This window comes from Pristiophorus japonicus, chromosome 16 (genome assembly GCF_044704955.1).
Source record: "Pristiophorus japonicus isolate sPriJap1 chromosome 16, sPriJap1.hap1, whole genome shotgun sequence".
Lineage (NCBI taxonomy): Eukaryota > Metazoa > Chordata > Chondrichthyes > Pristiophoridae > Pristiophorus > Pristiophorus japonicus.
In genome coordinates this window covers 5,729,662-5,754,234 of record NC_091992.1, presented here as the reverse complement: position 1 = coordinate 5,754,234, position 24,573 = coordinate 5,729,662, and the positions used below count along the sequence as shown (strand labels likewise).

Here is a 24,573-nt window from a genome sequence, read left to right as displayed (position 1 = left end):
CTCCAAAACCACCTAGAAGGGCAAGGGCAGCAGGCATATGGGAACACTACCACCTCCAAGTGCCCCTCCAAGTCGCATACCATCCTGACTTGGAAATATATTGGCGATCCTTCATTATCACTTGGTCAAAATCCAAAACTCCCTCCCTAACAGCACTGTGGGAGCACCTTCACCACAAGGACTGCAGCGGTTCAAGAAAGCGGCTCAGCACCACCTTCTCCAGGGGCAATTAGTGATGGGCAATAAATGCCGGCCTTGCCAGCGACGCCCACATCCCATGAATGAATATTTTAAAAACCCTTACCCAACTTCAACATGTATACATTTTCTAGCAGGGGACTCCGAATAGCAATTAGGAGCTGAAACCAGGCTGAATTTTGTTGCCCTCTCTAGCCCAGAGGTACTGAAGCCAATTGAAAGCATCCTCACTACCAGTGCAGCTGAGCTCTAAGAAAGAACTTGCATTTATATAGCACCTTACACGTCCTCAGCACATATCGGAGCGCTTCGCAATCAATGAATTACATTTTTTCAAATGCAGTCACTGTTATTTTGTAGGCAGAAGTGGCCGCCAGTTTTGTGCACAGCAAGGTCCCACAAATGGCTAATGACATTATGGCCAGTGTTGATTGAGGTATAAATGATGGCCAAGACATCGGGAGACCTGCCCTGTTATTTTCCGAACATCTACCTCAACAACAAAGGGGGCGTCTCGGTTTAACGTCTCATCTGCAAACACTCCCCACAGTGTCAGTTTAGATGATGTGCTTGAGTCCTCGATTGCAGTTTGAACCCACATTCTTCTGACTCAGAGGTGGGAGTGCTACCATTGGGCCAAGGCTGACACTTAAATCTACTGACTCAATATAGGCCAGAAACCAAACCCCACAGCTTCCTGCTCTTTCTGGCTCAGCACCACACAAGGCAGGGCATTTAACACCCAACCCATCAGCAAAACATATTTAACGTCAGATGAGACGTTAAACCGAGTCCCAGTCTTCCCTCTCAGGTGGGCGGAAAATACCCCATGACACCATTGGAAGAAAAGCAGGGGAGTTCTCCCCGGTGCCCTGGCCAATATTTATCCCTCAACCAACATCACTAAAACAGACCGTTTAGACATTATCTCATTGCTGTTTGTGGAAGCTTGCTGTGCGCAAATTGGCTGCTGCGTTTCTTACATTACAACAGTGACTGCACTTCAAAAGTACCTCATTGGCTGTAAAATGCATTTGGGACATCCTGAGTTTGTGAAAAGCGCAATAGAAATTTCAAGTTCTTTCTTTACTTTAAAATAGTACGGTAGAAGGAAATACTTTTCCGAATTATTGTTCTCACCTAGAAATAGGTTAAATTGTTGGAGGCAATACAAGATTACGGAGCAATGGTTTTAGTTTTGATACCACAACTCATGCCAAATCACAGAGTGAAAAGTAAAGATTAAAGTGTCTCAATGCCACCCCCTGCAGGTTCAATCCTGCTATATCACAGAAAAGATGTCGCCCAGCCCTTGTTGGTATCAATAAAAGTCCTGTCAGCTGAAAGAAACCATTATCCGGAAATCATTACTTGCTGAAAACACATTTGTTGTTAATTAATACAGAAGGACTACAGTAACTGTAGACGTGTAAAGAAAAATACTCACAAAAATCCATCAAAATGGATTGGGAACGAGGAAACGTTTGGAAACCATGAAGAAGATTGAATGTAGCAAAAGAACGGAAACGTGGACATACAAACATATCCCTCGGTGTGCCAACTTTAGCACATCCATTAAAATGCTCACGCATAACTCCTGTACTAGTTTAACACAGAATGAACCCCGTACAAAGGGAATTAATCCCATAAGTGATCCTATGTCCCTGGGATAATAAGCTTTATTCAGATAAAAGTTTTTCATCAGTAATGTCTGTAGCGAGACTGATCTGTAACAGCCGTCAGGGGGGCTGACTGTAGGTAGTCTTTATAGCTCCAAGTCTGATTCATTTATGTATATTTATATTAAACAGGGGTCTCTCTATAAAGATTGTCTTTCAATAAGATTTCACTGTTACCTGTTAAGAACAATTTTAAGTAAATATTAGACTGTTCTGTTAGTGAATAAAACAAAGTTAAGAAAATATATATATTTATACCATGCTATCCATTCCCTTCCCCAATGTTCTCCCATTTTCCCCTTCTCCTCCTCTCTTGCTTGCAAGTCTTCCTTGCTGTCCGGATAATTTTCATAACTTAGTTCAGTGAAGTGAATCTTTTATGCTCAGATTCCATATCCTACCCTGGTCCCAACCCAAAAAGAACACAGACACCATTTGCAGAACTTATATGAGTTCAGTGACTGACCAATCTACAGTAATGGTAAGTGGAGACATCAAACATCTCACATATTGCACATTCCTGTAGTACAGTTAAGAACATAGAAATTTACAGTGCAGACGGAGGCCATTTTGGCCCATTGTGTCCACGCCGGCCGACAAAGAACCGCACGGCCCTTGGTCAGCAGCCCTAAAGGTTACATATAAATCTATGAACAATGGTGGAAAGGCAAAGAACACCCAGCCAAACCAGTCCACCTCACACAACTGCGACACCTCTTATACTGAAACATTCTACACTCCACCCCCACCGGAGCCATGTGGAGAGGCAAAAAACAGATATAAACCCAGGCCAATTTAGGGAGAAAAAATCTGGGAAAATTCCTCTCCGACCCATCCAGGCGATCAAAAGTAGTCCAGGAGATCACCCTGGCTGTATTCTATTCCCTGCAGTACTTACCATTATATCTGCGCCGTCCAACAAAAGGTCATCCAGTTTAATTCCAATTACAAGCTCTAGGTCCGTAACCCTGCAGGTTACTGCACTTTAAGTGCCCATCCAACCATCTCTTAAAAGTGGTGAGGGTTTCTGCATCCACAACTCTTCCAGGCAATGAGTTCCAGATCCCCACAACCCTCTGCGTAAAGAAGCCCACCTCAAATCCCCTCTAAACCTTCCACCAACCACCTTAAAACTATGCCCTCTCATAATAGACCATTCCAACAATGGAAATAAGCCCTTACTATCCGCTATTTCCAGGCCCCTCAATATTTTGTACACCTCAATGAGGTCTCCTCTCAACCTCCTCTGTTCCAATGAGAACAAACCCAGCCTATCCAATCTGTCCTCATAACTAAGATTCTCCATTCCAGGCAGCATCCTAGTAAATATCCTCTGCACCTTCTCTAGTGCAATCACGTCCTTCTTATAATACGGCGACCAAAACTGCACACAGTACTCCAGCTGTGGCCTAATCAGAGTATTATACAATTTAAGCATAACCTCCCTGCTCTTATATTCTATGCCTCGGCCAATAAAGGCAAGCATTCCTTTTGCCTTCTTAACCACCTTATCTACCTGACCTGCTACTTTCAGAGATCTGTGGACAAGCACTCCAATGTCCCTTTGTTCATCTACACTATTAAGTGGCCTTTCCTTATTAGCCCTCCCAAAGTGCATTACCTCACACTTCTCTGAATTAAATTCCATTTGCCACTGCTCTGCCCACCTGACCAGTAGATTGATATCCTCCTGCAGCCCATGACTTTCCTCTTCATTATCAACCACACAGCCAATTTTAGTGTCGTCTGCAAACTTCTTAATCATACTCCCTATATTCAAATCTAAATCATTGATATATACCACAAAAAGCAAGGGACCCAGTGCTGAGCCCTGCGGAACCCCACTGGAAACATCCATCAATCATTACCTTTTGCTTCCCACCTCCAAGCCAATTTTGGATCCAATTTGCCACTTTGCCCTGTATCCCATGGGCTTTAACCTTCATGACCAGTCTATCATGTGGGACCTTATCAAAAGCCTTGCTAAAGTCGTTATATACTACATCGTATGCACTACCCTTATCCAACCCTCTTGGTTACCTCCTCAAAAAATTCAATCAGGTTACTCATACACGATCTTCCCTGAACAAATCCGTGCTGACTGTCCCTAATTAATCCTTGCCTTTACAAATGCAGATTTATCCAGTCTTTCAGGATTTTTTCCAATAATTTTCCCACCACTGAGGTTAGGCTGACAGGCCTGCAATTACTCGGCCTATCCCTTTCTCCCTTCTTAAACAAGGGTACTACATTAGCAGTCCTCCAATCCTCTGGCACCAAGCCCAGATCCAAAGAGGACTGGAAAATGATGGTCAAGGCCTCTGCTATTTCCTCTTTTACTTCGCTCAACAGCTTGGGATGCATTTCATCCGGGCCTGGGGACTTATCTACTTTCAAAGCTGCTAAACCCCTTCATACTTCCTCTCTCACTATATTTATTTCATCCATAAGAAATAGGAGCAGGAGTAGGCCATTTGGCCCTTCGAGTCTGCTATGCCATTTAATAAGATCATGGCTGATCTGATCATGGACTCAGCTCTGCTTCCCTGCCCGCTCCCCATAACCCTTTATTCCCTTATCGCTCAAAAATCTGTCTATCTCCAGCTTAAATATATTCAATGACCCAGCCTCCACAGCTCTCTGGGCAAAGATTTCCATAGATTTACAACCCTCTGAGAGAAGAAATTCTTCCTCATCTCAGTTTTAAATGGGCGGCCCCTTATTCTGAGACTATATCCCCTAGTTTTAGTTTCTCCTTTGAGTGGAAATATCCTCTCTGCATCCACCTTGTCGAGCCCCCTCATTATCTTATATGTTTCGATAAGATCACCGCTCATTCTTCTGAACTCCAATGAGTATAGGCCCAACTTACTCAACCTATCTTCATAAGTCAACCCCCTCATCTCTGGAATCAACCTGGTGAACCTTCTCTGAACAGTCTCCAATGCAAGTATATCCTTCCTTAAATACAGAGACCAAAACTGTACACAGTACTCCAGGTCTGGCCTCACCAATACCCTGTACAGTTGTAGCAGGACTTCTCTGCTTTTATACTCCATCCCCCTTGCAATAAAGGCCAACATTCTATTTGCCTTCCTGATTACTTGCTGTACTAAATTTTTGTGTTTCATGCATAAGGACCCCAGGTCCCTCTGTACTGCAGCACTTTGTAATTTTTCTCCATTTAAATTATAATTTGCTTTTCTATTTTTTCTGCCAATGTGGATAACCTCACATTTTCCCACATTATAATCCATCTGCCAAATTTTTGCCCACTCACTTAGCCTGTCCATGTCCCTTTGCAGATTTTTTGTGTCGTCCTCACAATTTTTTTCCCACCCATCTTTGTATCATCAGCAAACTTGGCTACATTACCCTCGGTCCCTTCATCCAAGTCATTAATATAGATTGTAAATAGTTTACGCCCCAATGCCGATCCCTGCGGCATCCCACTAGTTACTGTTTGCCAGCCGGAAAATGACCCATTTATCCCGATTCTCTGTTCTCTGTTAGTTAGCCAATCCTCTATCCATGCTAATATATTACCCCCAACCCCGTGAACTTTTATCTTGTGCAGTAATCTTTTATGTGGCACCTTATTAAATGCCTTATCCACCCTGCTCGTTACATCCTCAAAGAACTCCAGCAAATTTGTCAAACATGATTTCCCTTTCATAAAACCACGCTGACTCTACTTGATTGAATTATGTTTTTCCAAATGTCCTGCTACTGCTTCCTTAATAATGGACTCCTGCATTTTCCCAGCGACAGAGGTTAGACTAACTGGTCTGTAGTTTCCTGCTTTCTATCTGCCTCCTTTTTTAAATAGGGGTGTTACATTTGCGGTTTTCCAATCCGCTGGGACCTCCCCACAATCCAGGGAATTTTGGTAGATTACAACCAGTGCATCCACTATCCCTGCAGCCACTTCTTTTAAGACCCTAGGATGTAAGCCATCAGGTCCAGGGGACTTGTCCGCCTTTAGTCCCATTATTATACCGAGTACTACTTCTTTAGTGATAGTGATTCTGTCATAGCGTGTACGACAGTAAATTATTCCACTCTAAATTTCTGATGGATGATGTAAATGTGGGAGAGAAGTTAGAGTAACTCCAACTAGAGTTGGATCTGAATATGTGGTGCAATACAGAATCTGATGAAGATCCAATCATGTGTTTTGAGTTGGTGAGTCAGTGGATGCATGGACTGACAGACGCTGGCGCCCCAACCTGCGAGGAAACACCAGCTGCAGGTCGGAGGTATAAGAGAGGAGCTATGCCACTTCAAGATACAGCGCGAGCCGTTCCAGGAAGGCGACGGCTTCAAGCAGGGCGACTGGGTGACGTCACCAAAGCCCAGGTCGTCGATTGGAGTGTGGGAAGGAACTTCGGCGGGGCCCAGGTACAGCGGAGGTGCAGCGAATGACCGGGGCAGAGAAGCGGAGAGTGATCAGGGCCCAGGATAGGCGTGAGTTCGGTGCCCAGAAGAGGCGAGGGCCCAGGGGCAGCACGTGCCAGCCCACAATGCGATATGTGTGCGCACTAGGTCCGTGCAGCAGAGCTGGTCTCCAGTCGTCTTGGTTTATCCTTGCCTCTGAACCAAGACCTAGCTCTGTCAAGCCCGTGTGGTGGCTGGTATGCAATGGTCACCACACGTTAAAAAAATCCACGCACAGGCATCTTCCACCCTTCAATATGTAGTTCGACCTAGAATATCAGGAGATCCTTCATCAAAACACCGGTGAACTCATCTCTTTTTGATGTGGAAGCAAGTCATCCTCGATATGTGGGACCGCCTAAGAGAGGACTGACAGACAGATGTTCATATTCCGAAAGGCTCCAGAGTTTTATGGAAGTCCAGATGCGTTTATGTTGATGCTAGAGCCTCAGGAGAGAAGCACACTAGCGGAGAGCTGCAGCCTCCGAGCAAAAGTCGCCCAGTTTCTCTTTACCAACCAATTTCTTCCAACCCTTATTAAGCCAGCTGGAGAACCAGTGGCAAGAACCCCCTCGCTCTGCATGCCCTTCAACAGCCACCCCCAGGACATGTCCCATCCTGGATGTAATCAGAGCCACGTAGGCTTGCTTCTTTATACTGATAATGTGCCAGCGGCTGGGGTGTGCCTGCTGCTGTTGGCACACATCAAATTAAAAATGCCTTTAATAGCTAGGTGAATACAGAGCAAAGCTAACCACAGGTACTGAGCAATCAAATTAGTGGACAGACAACTGGACTCTCAATAACTTTTCACCATGCTAAAAGGATGAATGGTGACACAGCTCCGTTATATACTATTGAAGCATGGATTTTGGGCTTTTTGGATTTCAGAGCATTAATCGCGGCGGGGCGCTTAAAGTTAGCGCTTGAAAATAGTTTGTGCATTCGACTGCAAGTTTCAGCATAAATGTAAGTTGGAGAAGCGTTGACGTTGTCAGGTGTTACACAACGGATTTTGAGCCCCCGAGCCGAAACTTGTGGCGGCATAGAAGTTTCATTGTTTAGTGTCCTGCAACATAACGTTGTATATTGTATGGTTTTATTTTGGTGGGCGGCGTTTTTGTGACTTTGTTGCAGTAAAATTTATGACTCATCGTTTGCCATTGGTGTCTTGTGCATCATTCCAACGTAGACCGAAGATGTGTTTTTATGGGGACACATAGCGTGTCCAGTATTAGCTCCATCCCTCAGTTTCCTCCATCTAGGAGAGCCGATCCATTACGAGCTGGCGACATGAGAGTGTTAGTCCGGCACCATCTCCATGGTGCCGCCCCCATGGATGGGGTAGCTATCCAATGGGGGCCTCGCCAGGCTCCTCTTCATTGTCGTCCTCCTCCTCCTGAGGTAGGCAGGTAATCCCCTCATGATGGTCAAGCTTGCAACATGCAGCACACCACAATGAATTCGGAAACCTGCTGGGGGGGGGGGAGTATTGAAGGTTGCCTCCAGGGCGGTGCAGGCATCGGTCTGCCTATAGGAGATGGCATATCTCTGTCAGCACTTCCTTTCAGAAGCACAGCCTTCTCACACACTGCTCGTCAGAGAGCTGGAGGTCTGAGCGTTGGTGCCTGTAAACCCGTGGGGTGGGGGGGGGGGGTAAAGCCTTTGACCTCTCATCATCCGTGGGCTGCCATGGCCAAAAGTCCTTCCTCTAGTTTGACACCGCCTGGCAATAGAATGGAGCATGATACGCTGGCGAACTAGTAATGCCCCCATTACATTTTCTCACTGAAGTTGCAATGGCAGATAAAAGTGAAGTTTGCAAGTTGGAGCTTCACACAGCGTTATGTGCGCAAGCGTTGTAGTCAATATGACCTGCAATGTTGGATCCTCATCCCTGCATTTAAAAATGCTGCCAATACCACCTTTTTTCAGGTGTTTCCTGGGGCGGGCATTAAATGAGGCATTAAGGTCAGAAGTTCCATCTGGGGAGCTAGTGCAGCATTGCATGACGATTGACGTCATCATCACGCTAAAAACGGAGGACAGGGCGGCAAATTTTTGCGCCGGCAGAAACCAAAGCCAAATCTTACTGCTGGGCGCTAAATCCTGGTCGCCCGGCATAATGCCCAAAAAACAGCATTTAACGCCTCGCCGGGGCACTAACCGAGGTGCAAATGAGCCAAAAATCCAGCCCAACATTTTAATTTAAATTCATAATTGTACAACAGATAAATGTAACTCAAACTGTGCATTTAATATGGTACAGGTGTCGGTACAATCGACCCAAACAGAAGTTAGATCTTGTGAAGTGTGCACACTTCAATGAGTTGCACAAGTGCAATGTCTGCAGAGAAATTTTGCCCAGCAGACACCAGACATTCTACTCAATTCCTTTTGTGGCACAGGTGTGTGTATTGGATCTCAAACACACACCTCAGGGTATTGATAGGGCTGTGATTGAAGCACCATTTAGTAACCCCCAAAACGTTGTTGTGACATTATAACTGATAGATTGTCCTGTTCCAAAAACACAATTTTTATTTGACACTCATTGTAAAACTGATTGATGATCTTGGTTTGACAATGAGATGAAATGTAACCCAGGAATTTTTAGGGTCTTTAAACCAACGTTTAAAACTCATTAACTTTGCAGCCAGAGCCATTTATTTCTGTCATTCCATTTTGATTTTAGACTGTGTGGGTTTGCTTGAACACCCGTGTATTTTGAATCTTATTCACTCTGAAAGAAGCCCTTGCTTGACTGATCAATGTACAGTCACACTGAAGAGTCCTCTATTCCCAGGAAACAATAGCTGATGAAGCTGTCACTGTCAGTGGGGAAGAGATAAACAGGTCCAACTCACAGCATCCTTGCCTGCAGGCACGGTTAGCTGTCACAGACACAAAACAAAACAATAACCACCGTCTCATTTTGTTCCCGACTCTCTTTGATGGGCGACTGCTAGTGGCACAGAGTGGGGCTGCGAATGGGAAAGTACTGACCTCCAACTCCACACACACACACCCAGATGGTGACACCTGCAGTCAATGGATTCAGACCCGTCTCGTCTCACCTTTCCATTATCATCATCTATTTTTTTCCTCCGCAGATAGTGGAACAGACATTCAAATCCAGAAGCTTCACAAAAAGGATTTTTGCGCGGTGGATGTGGGCTTGTCACATACAGTATTCTGTTCTTTCTGCTAGAATTTTGCGATTGTTAATGCTAATTTAAAACCTCCCTTACACTATTTTCTTCCTCTTGTGTTGCGTTACACTGGATCTCTATGCTATGTAGGGAACAATGGGACCCTTCATGACAAGAACTCGCTTGCCAGGAAACAAAATTCACAATATAAGAAGTTTCACTATCATTGGGAACCGGCTGACTGAGGGTTACTGACTGACAGTTTGAGGACACATGCGATAATATCAAATTCGGTTCCAGTAAAGAGTCAGCCAGCTAGAAATAAAAAGAATTTAAAAAACTGCCAATGCTGGAAATATGCAGCAGATCCATCAGCACTGGTAAAGAGAAATGACATGCTAATTTTTCAGGTGTAGGCCCTTCAGTCGGAACCATATGACAAAGGCGATCTGTACCCGAAGCATTAACTTGCACTTATAAAACGTCATTAACGTAGTAACAAAGTCCCAAGGTGTGTCACAGGAGCAAATATCAAACAAAATTTGACACCGAGCCACATAAGGAGCTATTGGGACAAGGGACCAAAAGCTTGGTCAAAGAGGTAGGTTTTAAGGAGCTTCTTAATGGAGGCAAGACAGGCTTAGGGATGGAATTCCAGAGCTTAGGGCCTTGGCAGCTGAATGCACAGCTGCTAATGGTGGAGCAATGGAAATCAGGGATGCGCAAGAGGCCAGAATTGGAAGAGCGCAGAGATCTCGGAGGGTTATAGGGGTGGAGGAGGGAGGAGAAAGGCCATGGAGGAATTTGAAAACAAGGATGAGATTTTTTTAAATCGAGGCGTTGACGGACCGGATCCGACTTTGTAATTTTACAGATGCGGTCTGCTGTGTGTTTCCGACATACCCTATTTTCATTCTGGGACCTGCACTCACTTTTCAATCAGATTCCTGAGGTGCTTCTGCAAATGCCTGTGACTCTGAGACTAACTGCTTCCAGCAACATAACTGGAAAAGAGCTTTTAATAATGTTCTGCTAAGAGACTTAGGCTGTGATAAATGGTACAGGACACAACCATGGCTAAAAAAGCTAGAGGCAAAGGTCATCAGAAAATAGTATTAGGTAACATCAAGCTTGGGGCTTTTAATGCTTGGAGATTGTAGGAAAGGAAGGAAAGACTGAGGGAGCTGAGGAGTTCCAGTTTTGAAGTCCCGCGAAAGAATGAGTTAGAGTGGGGAACAGTGCGATGAGCCTTGATTTCTAAACACTGAGGATACAGGAAGGAGGAACATTTTGAAGGGCAGTATGTTCCATTGATCTGTGTGATGCATTCCCTACTCTTCACAGGCTCAACAATGGAAAATCAGGGCTAGTGATCTGATCATAAACAGCATCATTCCAGCAGAATTGTTATTACGCTCAGTAACATGGTAAGCAAATCGTGAATTCGCAACTTTCCTATCAGGAATGTTTCTTATAGCAAAAGATCACTGTAAACTAGTTCTATTATATTAGCTAACACGGAATTCAGGGTAAAACAGATACAATGGATAGGCTTTGACCTTCAGCATTCTGTGGTTCAGTGGGTCGCATACTCGCCTCTGAGCCAGAAGGTTGAGGGTTCAAGTCCCACTTCAGAGACTTGAGCACAAAAATCTACTGAGGGAGTGCTGCACTGTCGGAGGTACCATCTTTTGGATGAGACTCCGTCTGCTCTCTCAAGTGAATGTAAAAGATCCCAGGGCCACTATTTAAAAGAACAGCAGGTGAGTTATCCCCAGTGCCTTGGCCAATAGTTATCTCTCAATCAACATAACAAAAAAACAGATTATCAGGTCATTATCACATTACTGTTTGTGGGAGCTTGCTGTGCACAGTATGGCTGCCATGTTTCCCACATTACAACAGTGACTACACTCCAAAAATACTTCATTGGCTGTATAGCGCTTTGAGATGTCCAGTGGTCGTGAAAGGCGCTATATAAATCCAAGTCTTTCTTTTTTCTACAACAAAGAAAATCTGAGAGTGAACACAAACACATGATGTGTAGAGCTAACGTTAACCACATGAGGGAGGCTCAAGCAGTTTATGCCCATTACCTGAGCCCCACAGCTTTGAAATCACTCTACAGTAACTAATATTCTCATAATCTATTCTATGAGCCTCATGAGGTGACTTTAATTTGGATCTTGGTCCTTATTGTGTTAACATTGCCTCTCAACCACCAGCCTGCATCACTGATCCAGCGCCTGATTACATCCAAAGGATTAAATGCAGTCACTTTAACCTCATCGAGAAATAATACATAAAATAATTCACTGGTCAGGAGTCAATTACAGCATTGTGTTAATCCCAAGTTAGCACGGGTCCAGCACGTGCTTGGAGCAGTGCTGCCGTTCACATCCTGGCCATTCATCATCTTGCATAATATCCCTTTCATTTCCAATCATAAAAAAAGGTTTTCATTGTGTGAATGAACCTCTGACAGGTGGCCCCATCAGTTATGAGAAACAATGCATATTTGAAATCTAGGAACAACAAGGTTGTAACACTGGAGGCAAACAAGAATGTGCAGTTTACAGGAGTTTAATTTTCAAAAGACGCAAGGCTGAAGTATTATTTTATTTTTCACACTATAAAAGTTACGTTTCTTGTGAATGTTGAGCTTACCAATGTGAAGGATGTCAATGCTAAAGAATTGAATAACTTTCCCAAGTGTCAGCATCAAGCATTGAAGTTTAGCATGAGTTCGATACAGTTTGCTTCTGAAAACCATTTCCCATTTGCTTTTATTTCTCCAATGAAAATTAACCCTTAAAAATTCATTCTTTCTTCCTGATAGTTTATTTTTCCTCAATTGCTCCACTTGTAAATTGCTCCAACGCCAATCACCCAGCTCTAGTCTGTGATGGTATGTCTCGCTCCCACATAGCACTTCAGTTCATTCACCAAACTGAAATGGGACCAAATTTCCTCAAGAGAAGCAAAACCAGTTCAAGTGAGAGAGCAGGCCTGGAGTTTGGCCTGCCAACAAGCCCCTCCAGAGTCACGAGGTGAATATTAAATCAACACCGAGAACAAAGGCATTGAAAATGGTTTTAAAAAGGGAAGCATGGCTGGCCCCAGTTCTTAAATCAATGAAGTGAAGCTGTTCAGATAAGAAAAAATGGAAAGAATCCAAGTTTTTAAGTCATAAAAGGGAATGCATGGGGCCCATTTGCAGAAATATTTATATCGAGCTAGGAGGGAATGAGCAGTAAGCTGAGAGCATGTTAAAACTAACAGAAAATCGGTCATTTTCGAGAATAGATCAGTGTTAGGTACAGTGAATGTGAGTCAACTGGAGCATTCAAAGACTAGATAAATTCTTGATTCAACAAGAACAGTATGGAAATGTAATGTTGCTGTGTAGTTTGGGTGCACGAGTAATTTTGTTCGGGAAGTGACGTATCCATCAGACAGAATGTTATTGGTTTAGGGACAAGGCCAGAGAGAGATGCAAGTGTCTCAGAGTGCCCTGAGTGGCTCTTTGTTTAAACCGGTGACTTGTTATGTGAGGTAGAACATGCGTTTTCCAGTTGCAAAATTATTCTTATAAATTATCGTTCCTGTGAAGTGACATAATTTGCCTCAGGTCTTTAGTCACTTTTCTATGCGATTATAAGAATGTCACTACATTCGTGTTTGAGATCTGACAACTTCAAAGCTCCGTCACAGACTTTACAGTAATATTACCGTTCATAAGTACCAACACTTTTCCCCTGTATATTATTTAGTGGCAGCAGTGCTGGAGGGGGCTAGGGGCTGTAACACAATCTCAAGTTGCTGTTGGTTTGCATGTCCTACTCAAGCTTTGCTTTCATGGTTTTCAGTGTCATCAGCAGCCTCTCTGTTGCATTACTGCGTTGCAGCACACTCCAAGCCAACTGTTCAATGTGTGTCAGAGCACGCTACTGCTTGCACTCTTCCTTTCATCCATTCTTTAAAGCAACACAGTTCGACTCATGATTTAAAAATAAGTAAATCTTAGCACTGTTTATGAGTCTAAATCTCTTAACGTTTTATTTGGACTATGATGAGTCATGGCCAACCGCAGTCTCCGAGAGCTTGCACGACTGCCTTAGGAAGTTTGACAGAAAATACCCAGAGTTTTTTCCTGAATTGGCCTCAGGCTTTTTCCTCTGTTTTTTTAACCTCTATCAGGAAACACTGCTAGAGGGCTGAGGGGGGAGGGGTTGCGCTATCAACTGGATGGGCTTGGCTTGATGGGCTTGAAGGTCTTTTCTCAACTTTTTTAATATGTTTTTATACCATCCACCTAAACGAGTTAGCCCAATTTAAAATAGGCATCGGATAATAGAATGCCTTCTCAGAATTGCTTTCATTTCAAGTGAAGCTTTAGCAAGTCTGGCACGATGGCGGTACATCAGTAAGATAGCACACAGTGGAACAGACAATGGCTGACATGCATACTCTATAAATAATGTTGAACAAGCTAACAGAGAAATTGAAAATCTAGGCATGTTGTCACTTGGTCACGATGGGGCAGTAATTAACACCAGAAAATATAATAGAAACATAGAAACTAGGTGCAGGAGTAGGCCATTCGGCTCTTCTAGCCTGAACCGCCATTCAATGAGTTCATGGCTGAACATGCAACTTCAGTACCCCATTCCTGCTTTCTCACCATACCCCTTGATCCCCCGAGTAGTAAGGACTTCATCTAACTCCTTTTTGAATATATTCAGTGAACTGGCCTCAACTACTTTCTGTGGTAGAGAATTCCACAGGTTCACCACTCTCTGGGTGAAGAAATTCCTCCTCATCTCGGTCCTAAATGGCTTACCCCTTATCCTTAGACTGTGTCCCCTGGTTCTGGACTTCCCCAACATTGGGAACATTCTTCCTGCATCTAACCTGTCTAACCCCATCAGAATTTTAAACGTTTCTATGAGGTCCCCTCTCATTCTTCTGAACTCCAGTGAATACAAGCCCAGTTGATCCAGTCTTTCTTGATAGGTCAGTCCCACCATCCCGGGAATCAGTCTGGTGAACCTTCGCTGCACTCCCTCAATAGCAAGAATGTCCTTCCTCAGGTTAGGAGACCAAAACTGTACACAATACTCCAGGTGTGGCCTCACCAAGGCCCTGTACAACTGTAGCAACACCTCCCTGCCCCTGTACTCAAATCCCCTCGCTATGAAGGCCAACATGCCATTTGCTTTCTTAACCGCCTGCTGTACCTGCATGCCAACCTTCAATGACTGATGTACCATGACACCCAGGTCTCTTTGCACCTCCCCTTTTCCTAATCTGTCACCATTCAGATAATAGTCTGTTTCTACCACCAAAGTGGATAACCTCACATTTATCCACATTATACTTCATCTGCCATGCATTTGCCCACTCACCTAACCTATCCAAGTCACTCTGCAGCCTTATAGCATCCTCCTCGCAGCTCACACTGCCACCCAACTTAGTGTCATCCGCAAATTTGGAGATACTACATTTAATCCCCTCGTCTAAATCATTAATGTACAGTGTAAACAGCTGGGGCCCCAGCACAGAACCTTGCGGTACCCCACTAGGCACTGCCTGCCATTCTGAAAAGTCCCCATTTACTCCTACTCTTTGCTTCCTGTCTGACAACCAGTTCTCAATCCATGTCAGCAAACTATTCCCAATCCCATGTGCTTTAACTTTGCACATTAATCTCTTGTGTGGGAACTTGTCAAAAGCCTTCTGAAAGTCCAAATATACCACATCAACTGGTTCTCCCTTGTCCACTCTACTGGAAACATCTTCAAAAAATTCCAGAAGATTTGTCAAGCATGATTTCCCTTTCACAAATCCATGCTGACTTGGACCTATCATATCACCTCTTTCCAAATGCACTGCTATGACATCCTTAATAATTGATTCCATCATTTTACCCACTACCGATGTCAGGCTGACCGGTAATTCCCTGTTTTCTCTCTCCCTCCTTTTTTAAAAAGTGGGGTTACATTGGCTACCCTCCACTCCATAGAAACTGATCCAGAGTCAATGGAATGTTGGAAAATGACTGTCAATGCATCCACTATTTCCAAGGCCACTTCCTTAAGTACTCTGGGATGCAGTCCATCAGGCCCTGGGGATTTATTGGCCTTCAATCCCATCAGTTTACCCAATACAATTTCCCGACTAATAAGGATTTCCCTCAGTTCCTCCTCCTTACTAGACCCTCCGACCCCTTTTATATCCGGAAGGTTGTTTGTGTCCTCCTCAGTGAATACCGAACCAAAGTACTTGTTCAATTGGTCCGCCATTTCTTTGTTCCCCGTTATGACTTCCCCTGATTCTGACTGCAGGGGACCTACGTTTGTCTTTACTAACCTTTTTCTCTTTACATATCTATAGAAACTTTTGCAATCCGTCTTAATGTTCCCTGCAAGCTTCTTCTCGTACTCCATTTTCCCTGCCCTAATCAAACCCTTTGTCCTCCTCTGCTGAGTTCTAAATTTCTCCCAGTCCCCGGGTTCGCTGCTATTTTTGGCCAATTTGTATGCCACTTCCTTGGCTTTAATACTATCCCTGATTTCCCTTGATAGCCACGGTTGAGCCACCTTCCCTTTTTTATTTTTACGCCAGACAGGAATGTACAATTGTTGTAGTTCATCCATGCGGTCTCTAAATGTCTGCCATTGCCCATCCACAGTCAACCCCTTCAGTATCATTCGCCAATCTATCCTAGCCAATTCACGCCTCATACCTTCAAAGTTACCCTTCTTTAAGTTCTGGACCATGGTTTCTGAATTAACTGTTTCATTCTCCATCCTAATGCAGAATTCCACCATATTATGGTCACTCTTCCCCAAGGTGCCTCGCACAACGAGATTGCTAATTAATCCTCTCTCATTACACAACAGTCTAAGATGGCCTCCCCCCTAGTTGGTTCCTCGACATATTAGTCTAAAAAACCATCCCTTATGCACTCCAGGAAATCCTCCTCCACCGTATTGCTTCCAGTTTGGTTAACCCAATCGATGTGGATATTAAAGTCACCCATTATAACTGCTGCACCTTTATTGCACGCACCCCTAATTTCATGTTTGATGCCCTCCCTAACATCACTACTACTGTTTGGAGGTCTGTACACAACTCCCACTAACGTTTTTTGCCCTTTGGTATTCTGCAGCTCTACCCATATAGATTCCACATCATCCAAGCTAATGTCCTTCCGAACTATTGCCTTAATTTCCTCCTTAACCAGCAATGCTACCCCACCTCCTTTTCCTTTTATTCTATCTTTCCTGAATGTTGAATACCCCTGGATGTTGAGTTCCCAGCCCTGATCATCCTGGAGCCACGTCTCCGTAATCCCAATCACATCATATTTGTTAACATCTATTTGCACAGTTAATTCATCCACCTTATTGCGGATACTCCTTTCATTAAGACACAAAGCCTTCAGGCTTGTTTTTTTAACACCCTTTGTCCTTTTAGAATTTTGCTGTACAGTGGCCCTTTTTGTTCTTTGCCTTGGGTTTCTCTGCCCTCCACTTTTCCTCATCTCCTTTCTGTCTTTTGCTTTTGCCTCCTTTTTGTTTCCCTCTGTCTCCCTGCATTGGTACCCATCCCCCTGCCATATTAGTTTAAATCCTCCCCAACAGCATTAGCAAACACTCCCCCTAGGACATGGTTCCGGTCCTGCCCAGGTGCAGACCGTCCGGTTTGTACTGGTCCCACCTCCCCCAGAACCGGTCCCAATGCCCCAGGAATTTGAATCCCTCCCTGCTGCACCACTGCTCAAGCCACGTATTCATCTGCGCTATCCTGCGATTCCTACTCTGACTATCACGTGGCTGCATCATCATCACCATCATCATCATAGGCAGTCCCTTGAAATCGGTCATTTGAGAGAATAGATCAGTGTTACGTACAGTGAATGTGGGTCAACTGGAGCATTCAAAGACGAGATAGATTCCTGATTCAACAGGAACAATATGGAAATGTAATGTCGCTGTGTGGTTTGGGTGCATGAGTAATTTTGTTCGGGAAGTGATGTATCCATCAGACAGGATCTTATTGGTTTAGGAGCAAGGCCAGAGAGAGATGCAAGTGTCTGAGTGCCCTGAGTGGTTCTTTGTTTAAACTGGCAACTTGTTATGTGAGGTAGAACATGCGTTTTCCACTCTAAACGTGAGTTCTCAGGTGACTGAACAGTCCAATGCGGGAATTACAGTCTCTATCACAGGTGGGACAGACAGTGGTTGAAGGAAAGGGTGGGTGGGGAGTCTGGTTTGCCGCACGCTCCTTCCGCTGCCTGCGCTGGTTTTCTGCATGCTCTCGGCGACGAGACTCGAGGTGCTCAGCGCCCTCCCGGATGCTCTTCCTCCATTTTGGATGGTCTTTGGCCAGGGACTCCCAGGTGTCGGTGGGGATGTTGCACTTTATCAAGGAGGCTTTGAGGGTGTCCTTGAAATGTTTCCTCTGCCCACCTGGGGCTCGCTTGCCATGTAGGAGTTTTGAGTAGAACGCTGCACTACATTGCTAAATCAGTGATGTAGGAACTGGAGGATCACTTGCTGAAACTGTACAGTAACTGCTCTGATCGAACTGCACCTTGAGTACTGTGTACAGGTTTGATCAGCAAGACACATGTGAGACATTCAAACCCTGGCATCTGTGCAAAGAAGAACTACAAGGCTGATCCTTCGCAGATTTAGTTATGCGGAAAGACCAGAGAAACTTGAGCTTTTCAGCCTTAAAAAGATGAGAACTGAGGGGGACAGAATAATAATAATGCGGATGAGTACTATTTCTACCACTTGCTTGTATTCATATAGCACCTTTACTGTGGAAAAATATTCCACGGCACTTCAGAGAGGCACAGGAAAAAATGAATGCAGAAGTTAAGGAGGACAGAATGGGAGGATGACCAGAAACTTGGGTCCCAAATGTGGGTTTTAAGGAGGGTCTTAAAGGAGGAGAAAAACTTGCACTGGATGCAATTCAGGGAAGGTTCACTAGGTTTATTCCTGAGATGATGGGGTTGAGCAGGTTGGGCCTATACTCATTGAAGTTTAGAAGAATGAGAGGTGACCTTATTGAAATGTATAAGATTCTGAGGGTTGAGCGAGCAGCAACCAGCCCCTGCACAGAGCGCTGACCCCCCTGGACCTGTGAGGGAACAACAGTGGCAGCAGCAGTTAAAAGAGCAGCGAGCAGCCAGCCATCGTGCGTGAGCAGGTGAGAGAGGGCGACAAAGGAGAACAGGGCGACTACGTTCGATGTCACAGGGAAGCAAGGAAGTGATTCGTTGGTGAGTTTTTCTCTCTTTACTTGCTTAAATTAAGGGCCTTAAATTAAGGGCCGGGATTTAAAAATAAATCGAATTAATTAAATACATTATAGATGGCAGGGCAGGCAATGTGTTACTGTTGCAACATGTGGGAGCTGATGGACACCATTGAGGTCCACGGCGAGCACATCTGCAGTTCGAGGAACTTGGGCTCCGTGTTGATGAGCTGCAATCCGAGCTGCAGACACTACGGCACATCAGGGAGGGGGAAACACCGCGAACCAGGAGCTACTCACACCAATTAGATTCATTCAAATTCGATCCGTGGTCAGGGACAGGAGGGTGTGACTACGAGGTATGGGGACTCAGGATGGAGTGATGGAGGAGCCTCGGCCCTTGCTCTTGTCCAACAGGTTCGAGGCTCTTATTCCCTGCGTGGACGAGAGCAAGGACTGCAGGGAGGATGAGCAAACTGACCACAGCATCGTGGTACAGGGGGCCATTCAAATGGGGGGAGTAAAAATAAACATAGTGGTGGGGGATAGTATCATTAGGAGGATAGATACGGTTCTCTGCAGCCGAGAATGTGAGCTCCGAAGGCTGTGTTGCCTGCCTGGTGCCAGGGTTAAGGACATCTCCTCTGAGCTGGAGAGGAATTTGGAGTGGGAGAGGGAAGATCCAGTTGTCATGGTCCACGTGGGTACCAACAATATAGGTAGGACAAATAAAGAGGTTCTGCTGAGGGATTTTGAGCAGCCAGGGGCCAAATTAAAAGGCAGAACCACAAAGGTAATAATCTCTGGATTACTATCGGAGCCACGAGCAAATTTGCATTGGGTAAATAAGATCAGAGAGTTAAGCACTTGGCTCAAAGATTGGTGTGGAAGAAATGGGTTTTAGTTCATGGGACACTGGCACCAGTACTGGGGTAAGAGGGAGCTGTTATGGTGAGACGGGCTCCACTTAGGTCGTGCTGGGACTAGGGTCCTGGCGAATCGAATAACTAGGGCTGTAAACTAATTAGTGGGAGAGAGGGTTCAGATGAGCGAAAATTTAAAAAGTCAAATAACAAGGAGAAAGCAATAGAGCCGGGTAGCACTGGGGGAAATGAAAACCAGAGCGCGACAGGAAGGGATAAACATAAAGGTGAATCAGAAGGTGGGGTCAAAGCAGGAAAAAATTGTAAAAAAAACAAAGTTAAAAGCTCTTTATCTGAATGCATGCAGCATTCGGAACAAAATAGATGAGTTGACAGCACAAATTGACACAAATGGGTATGATCTGATAGCCATTACAGAGACGTAGTTGCAAGGTGACCAAGGCTGGGAACTAAATATTCAAGGGTATTTGACAATTCGGAAGGATAGACAGAAAGAAAAATGAAGTGGGGTAGCACTATTAATAAAGGATGAAATCAGTGCGTTGAGAAACGATATCGGTTCAGAAGATCAAGATGTTGAATCGGTTTGGAGATAAGGAATAATAAGGGGAAAAAGTCGCTGGTGGGTGTAGTCTACAGGCCTCCTAACAGTAGCTACACTGTAGGACAGAGTATAAATCAAGAAATAATGGAGGCTTGTAAAAAATAAATGGCAATAATCATGGGCGATTTTAACCTTTCTATTGATTGGACAAGAAAATTGGCCAGGGTAGCCTTGAGGAAGAGTTCATAGAATGTATCCGGGATAGTTTCCTTCAACAGTACATTGCAGAACTTACTAGGCGATCTTAGATCTGGTACTGTGTAATGAGACAGGATTAATAAACAATCTCCTAGTAAAGGATTCTCTTGGAAAGAATGACCATAACATGGTTGAATTTCAAATTCAGTTGTAGAGTGAGAAAGTTGGATGTCAAACCAGTGACCTAAGCTTAAATAAAGGAGACTACAAAGGTATGAAGGCAGAGTTGGTTAAAGTGGACTGGGAAAATAGATTAAAGTGTGGGACGGTTGATGAGCAGTGGCAGACATTTAAGGAGATATGTCATAACTCGCAACAAAAATATATCCCAATGAGAAAGAAAGACTGTAAGAGAAGGGATAACCATCCGTGGATAACTAAGGAAATAAGGGATGGCATCAAATTGAAAACAAGGGCATACAATTTGACCAAGACCAGTGGGAGGCCTGAGGATTAGGAAACTTTTAAAAGCCAGCAAAGAACGACTAAAAAATTAATAAAGAGAGGGAAGATAGATTATGAAAGTAAACTAGCATGAAATATAAAAACAGATAGTAAGAGTTTCTACAGATACATAAAAAGGAAAAGAGTGGCTAAAGTAAATGTTGGTCCCCTAGAGGATGAGACTGGGGAATTAATAATGGGGAACAGGCAAATGGTAGACATTGAACAAATATTTTGTATCAGTCTTCACGATAGAAGACACTAAAAACATCCCAATAGTGGATAATTAAGGGGCGAAAGGGAGGGAGGAACTTAATACAATCACTATCACTAAAGAAGTAGTACTCGGTAAAATAATGGGACTAAAGGCGGACAAGTCCCCTGGACCTGATGGTTTACATCTTAGGGTCTCAAAAGAAGTGGCTGCAGAGATAGTGGGTGCATTGGTTGTAATTTACCAAAATTCCCTGGATTGTGGGGAGGTCCCAGTGGATTGGAAAACCGCAAATGTAACACCCCTATTTAAAAAAGGAGGCAGACAGAAAGCAGGAAACTATAGACCAGTTAGCCTAACATCTGTCGTTGGGAAAATGCTGGAGTCCATTATTAAGGAAACAGCAGGATATTTGGAAAAGCATAATTCAGTAAAGTAGAGTCAGCATGGTTTTATGAAAAGGAAATCATGTTTGACAAATTTGCTGGAGTTCTTTAAGGATGTAACGAGCAGGGTGGATAAGGGGGAACCAGTGGACGTGGTGTATTTGGATTTCCAGAAGGCATTTGATAAGGTGCCACATAAAAGGTTACTGCACAAGATAAAAGTTCATGGCGTTGGGGGTAATATATTAGCATGGATAGAGGATTGGCTAACTAACAGAAAACAGAGTCGGGATAAATGGGTAGTTTTCCAGTTGGCAAACAGTGACCAGTGGGGTGTCGCAGGGATCGGTGCTGGGGCCTCAACTATTTACAATCTATATTAATGACTTGGATGAAGGGACCAAGTGTAATGTAGCCAAGTTTGCTGATGATACAAAGATGGGTGGGAAAGCAAATTGTGAGGAGGACACAAAAAATCTGCAAAGGGATATAGACAGGCTAAGTGAGTGGGCAAAAATTTGGCAGATGGATTATAAAATGGGAAAATATGAGGTTATCCACTTTGGCAGAAAAAATAGAAAAGCAATTTATAATTTAAATGGAGAAAAATTGCAAAGTCCTGCAGTACAGAAGGATCTGGGGCTCCTTGTGCATGAAACACAAAAAGTTAGCATGCAGGTACAGCAAGTAATCAAGAAGGCAAATGGAATGTTGGCCTTTATTGCAAGGGGGATAAAGTATAAAAGCAGAGAAGTCCTGCTACAACTGTACAGGGTATTGGTGAGGCCACACCTAGAGTACTGCGTATAGTTTTGGTCACCGTATTTAAGGAAGGATATACTTGCATTGGAGGCTGTTCAGAGAAGGTTCACAAGGTTGATTCCGGAGATGAGGGGGTTGACTTATGAAGATAGTTGAGTAGGTTGGGCCTATACTCATTGGAGTTCAGATGAACGAGAGGTGAACTTATCGAAACATATAAGATAATGAGGGGGCTCGACAAGGTAGGTGCAGAGAGGATATTTCCACTCATAGGGGAAACTAAAACTAGGAGACAGTCTCAGAATAAGGGGCCATCCAATTAAAACTGAGATGAGGAGGAATTTCTTCTCTTGGAGGGTTGTAAAACTGTGGAATTCTCTGCCCCAGAGAGCTGTGGTGGCTGGGTCATTGAATATATTTAAGATGGAGATAGACAGATTTTTGAGCGATAAGGGAGTCAAGGGTTATGGGGAGCAGGCAGGGAATTGGAGCTGAGCCCATGATCAGATCGGCCATGATCTTATTGAATGGCGGAGCAGGCTCGAGGGGCTAAATGGCCGACTCCTGCTCCTATTTCTTATGTTCATATGTGAAATGGCGGATAGGCGGAAGATGGGTGGTCATCAGTTTAGTGAGAATTGGGTCAATGGAGGACAAGATAGCTCTCGTGGATGAGGTTAGTGAGGGCATGGGAGAGGTGGAAGAAAGACGAGAGAAAGACAGGGGTTCAGAGCTAGAATAGAGAGACAGACAGGGTAGGAGAAGGGTTAGGCTTGGGGAGCAAGAGGTGGGAGTGGGGAAGCAGCTTAGTCTCTATCTTGGTGATGAAGAAATCCATGAACACCTTGCAATTATTATTAGAAATGAGGGTGAAAGGGGCTGGGAGAGGGGTTTAAGGAGACTGTTGTAGTTAAGAAAAGGAGCCTGAGGTTATCTTTGCTCTTCACGATGATCTTAAGAGTAGAGGGCCGCTTTGGCAGAGGATAGCAAGACCAAGTAAAGATTGATATGGTCTAGCCAAATCTGGCAATGGATGGTTAATCCAGTTGTGGATCAAGTAGACTCTAGTTTACGTCCCTTGGACATCTCAGGAAAGGAAAGAGGGTATCTCAGGGAGACACGTGCAGAACTTGGCATGGTGATAGGCAATGATGATTTTGAAGGAGCTGCAAAAGGGATGGAATAGGGTGAGTTGCTCGAAGGAGAAAATGCCAGAGGAGTAGGGGTAAGAGGCAAAGCTGTGACTTGTTGATAAGGCCATACTGCTACCAAGGCAGTTTGGGAAGGCAGGTGGTGCAACATATAGTCAGGTCATTAAAGAGCAAGGGGTCGCCACCCATGAGCAGGTTTTAAAGCCATGATGTTAATATGATCATCCACAATAAGGTCATTGGAAGGGCAGTGATTGCAGTGGGATACAAGATGTTACAGTATAGAAAAGATAAATCCAGACACTACTGTAGGTTCAGATAGTTGTGGCAAATTGCAAAGATGCCTTTAAGAGGAAGCTGGTTAAGTACATGAGGGAGAGCTTGATGAAGTAGGGTAGGAGGAGGCTCGTGTGGTGCATAAACCAGTGGCACTGAATGGCCTGTTTCTGTGCTGTAAATTCTATATTCAATATGGTGAAAAATAAATTTAGGACCAAGGTCAGAAAATTACTTTTTAAGCAAAATGTAATCAACTCGTGGAATGGATGTCCATGTACAGTAGTGCCGTCAATTAGGACACAGTTGTATGCTGTAATAAGATGGGGAGAACTGTATTTTTTTTAGATCAGTGGGCTAAATAGCCTTCCTTTCTCATTTCTATCTTCTAACCAAACAGCCAAATTGAGAAAAATAACTCAGACTAACTTAATAGCTGTTGCCATTGTGAATTGATCTAGATACCCTTATATCTTAAAAATCTTTAAAATAAGAAGGAAAAAATGTTTGAGGGACTTGATCAAGTAGTTCAGCCTTGGGCACTTCTTTAGAGATAAGTGCATTTCTAAAGGTCCATTTTTGGACACAATGCAGACTGTCGCACTGTGAGAGTTAATATTTTAAAACAAGGCAGAGTGAATGATGCACTTACCACTGGGGTTGAAAGCCATACAGGAAATGGGTTTATTGTCATGGGCCAGGAAATGAGCCACTATGCCTTCACCTTCAGCATCCTCACTGACAAGCACCTGCATTACAAAGCACAGAGAAGGAAGTCAGAATAACTACTTCTTATGGAATGTTTTTTGCTTCAAACAGAACGATTGTTATCAAACAAATGGCCAGAATAAAATATTATACAAAAAGACTACAGCCCTCAGAATGAAAACAGAAACTGTTGGAAACACACAG

General features: G+C 44.0%; 1 protein-coding gene across 2 annotated transcripts in view; it reads right to left on the bottom strand.

Moving 5' to 3' along the window:
• Positions 1 to 24,573, bottom strand: part of bcas3 (BCAS3 microtubule associated cell migration factor) — a 936,691-nt gene that overhangs the window by 643,123 nt on the left and 268,995 nt on the right. For both annotated transcript variants that reach the window (XM_070856931.1, XM_070856932.1), the window contains exon 13: positions 24,314 to 24,410. In XM_070856931.1, coding sequence (XP_070713032.1) covers positions 24,314 to 24,410 — 97 coding nt within the window. The remainder of the gene's footprint in view (positions 1 to 24,313; positions 24,411 to 24,573) is intronic.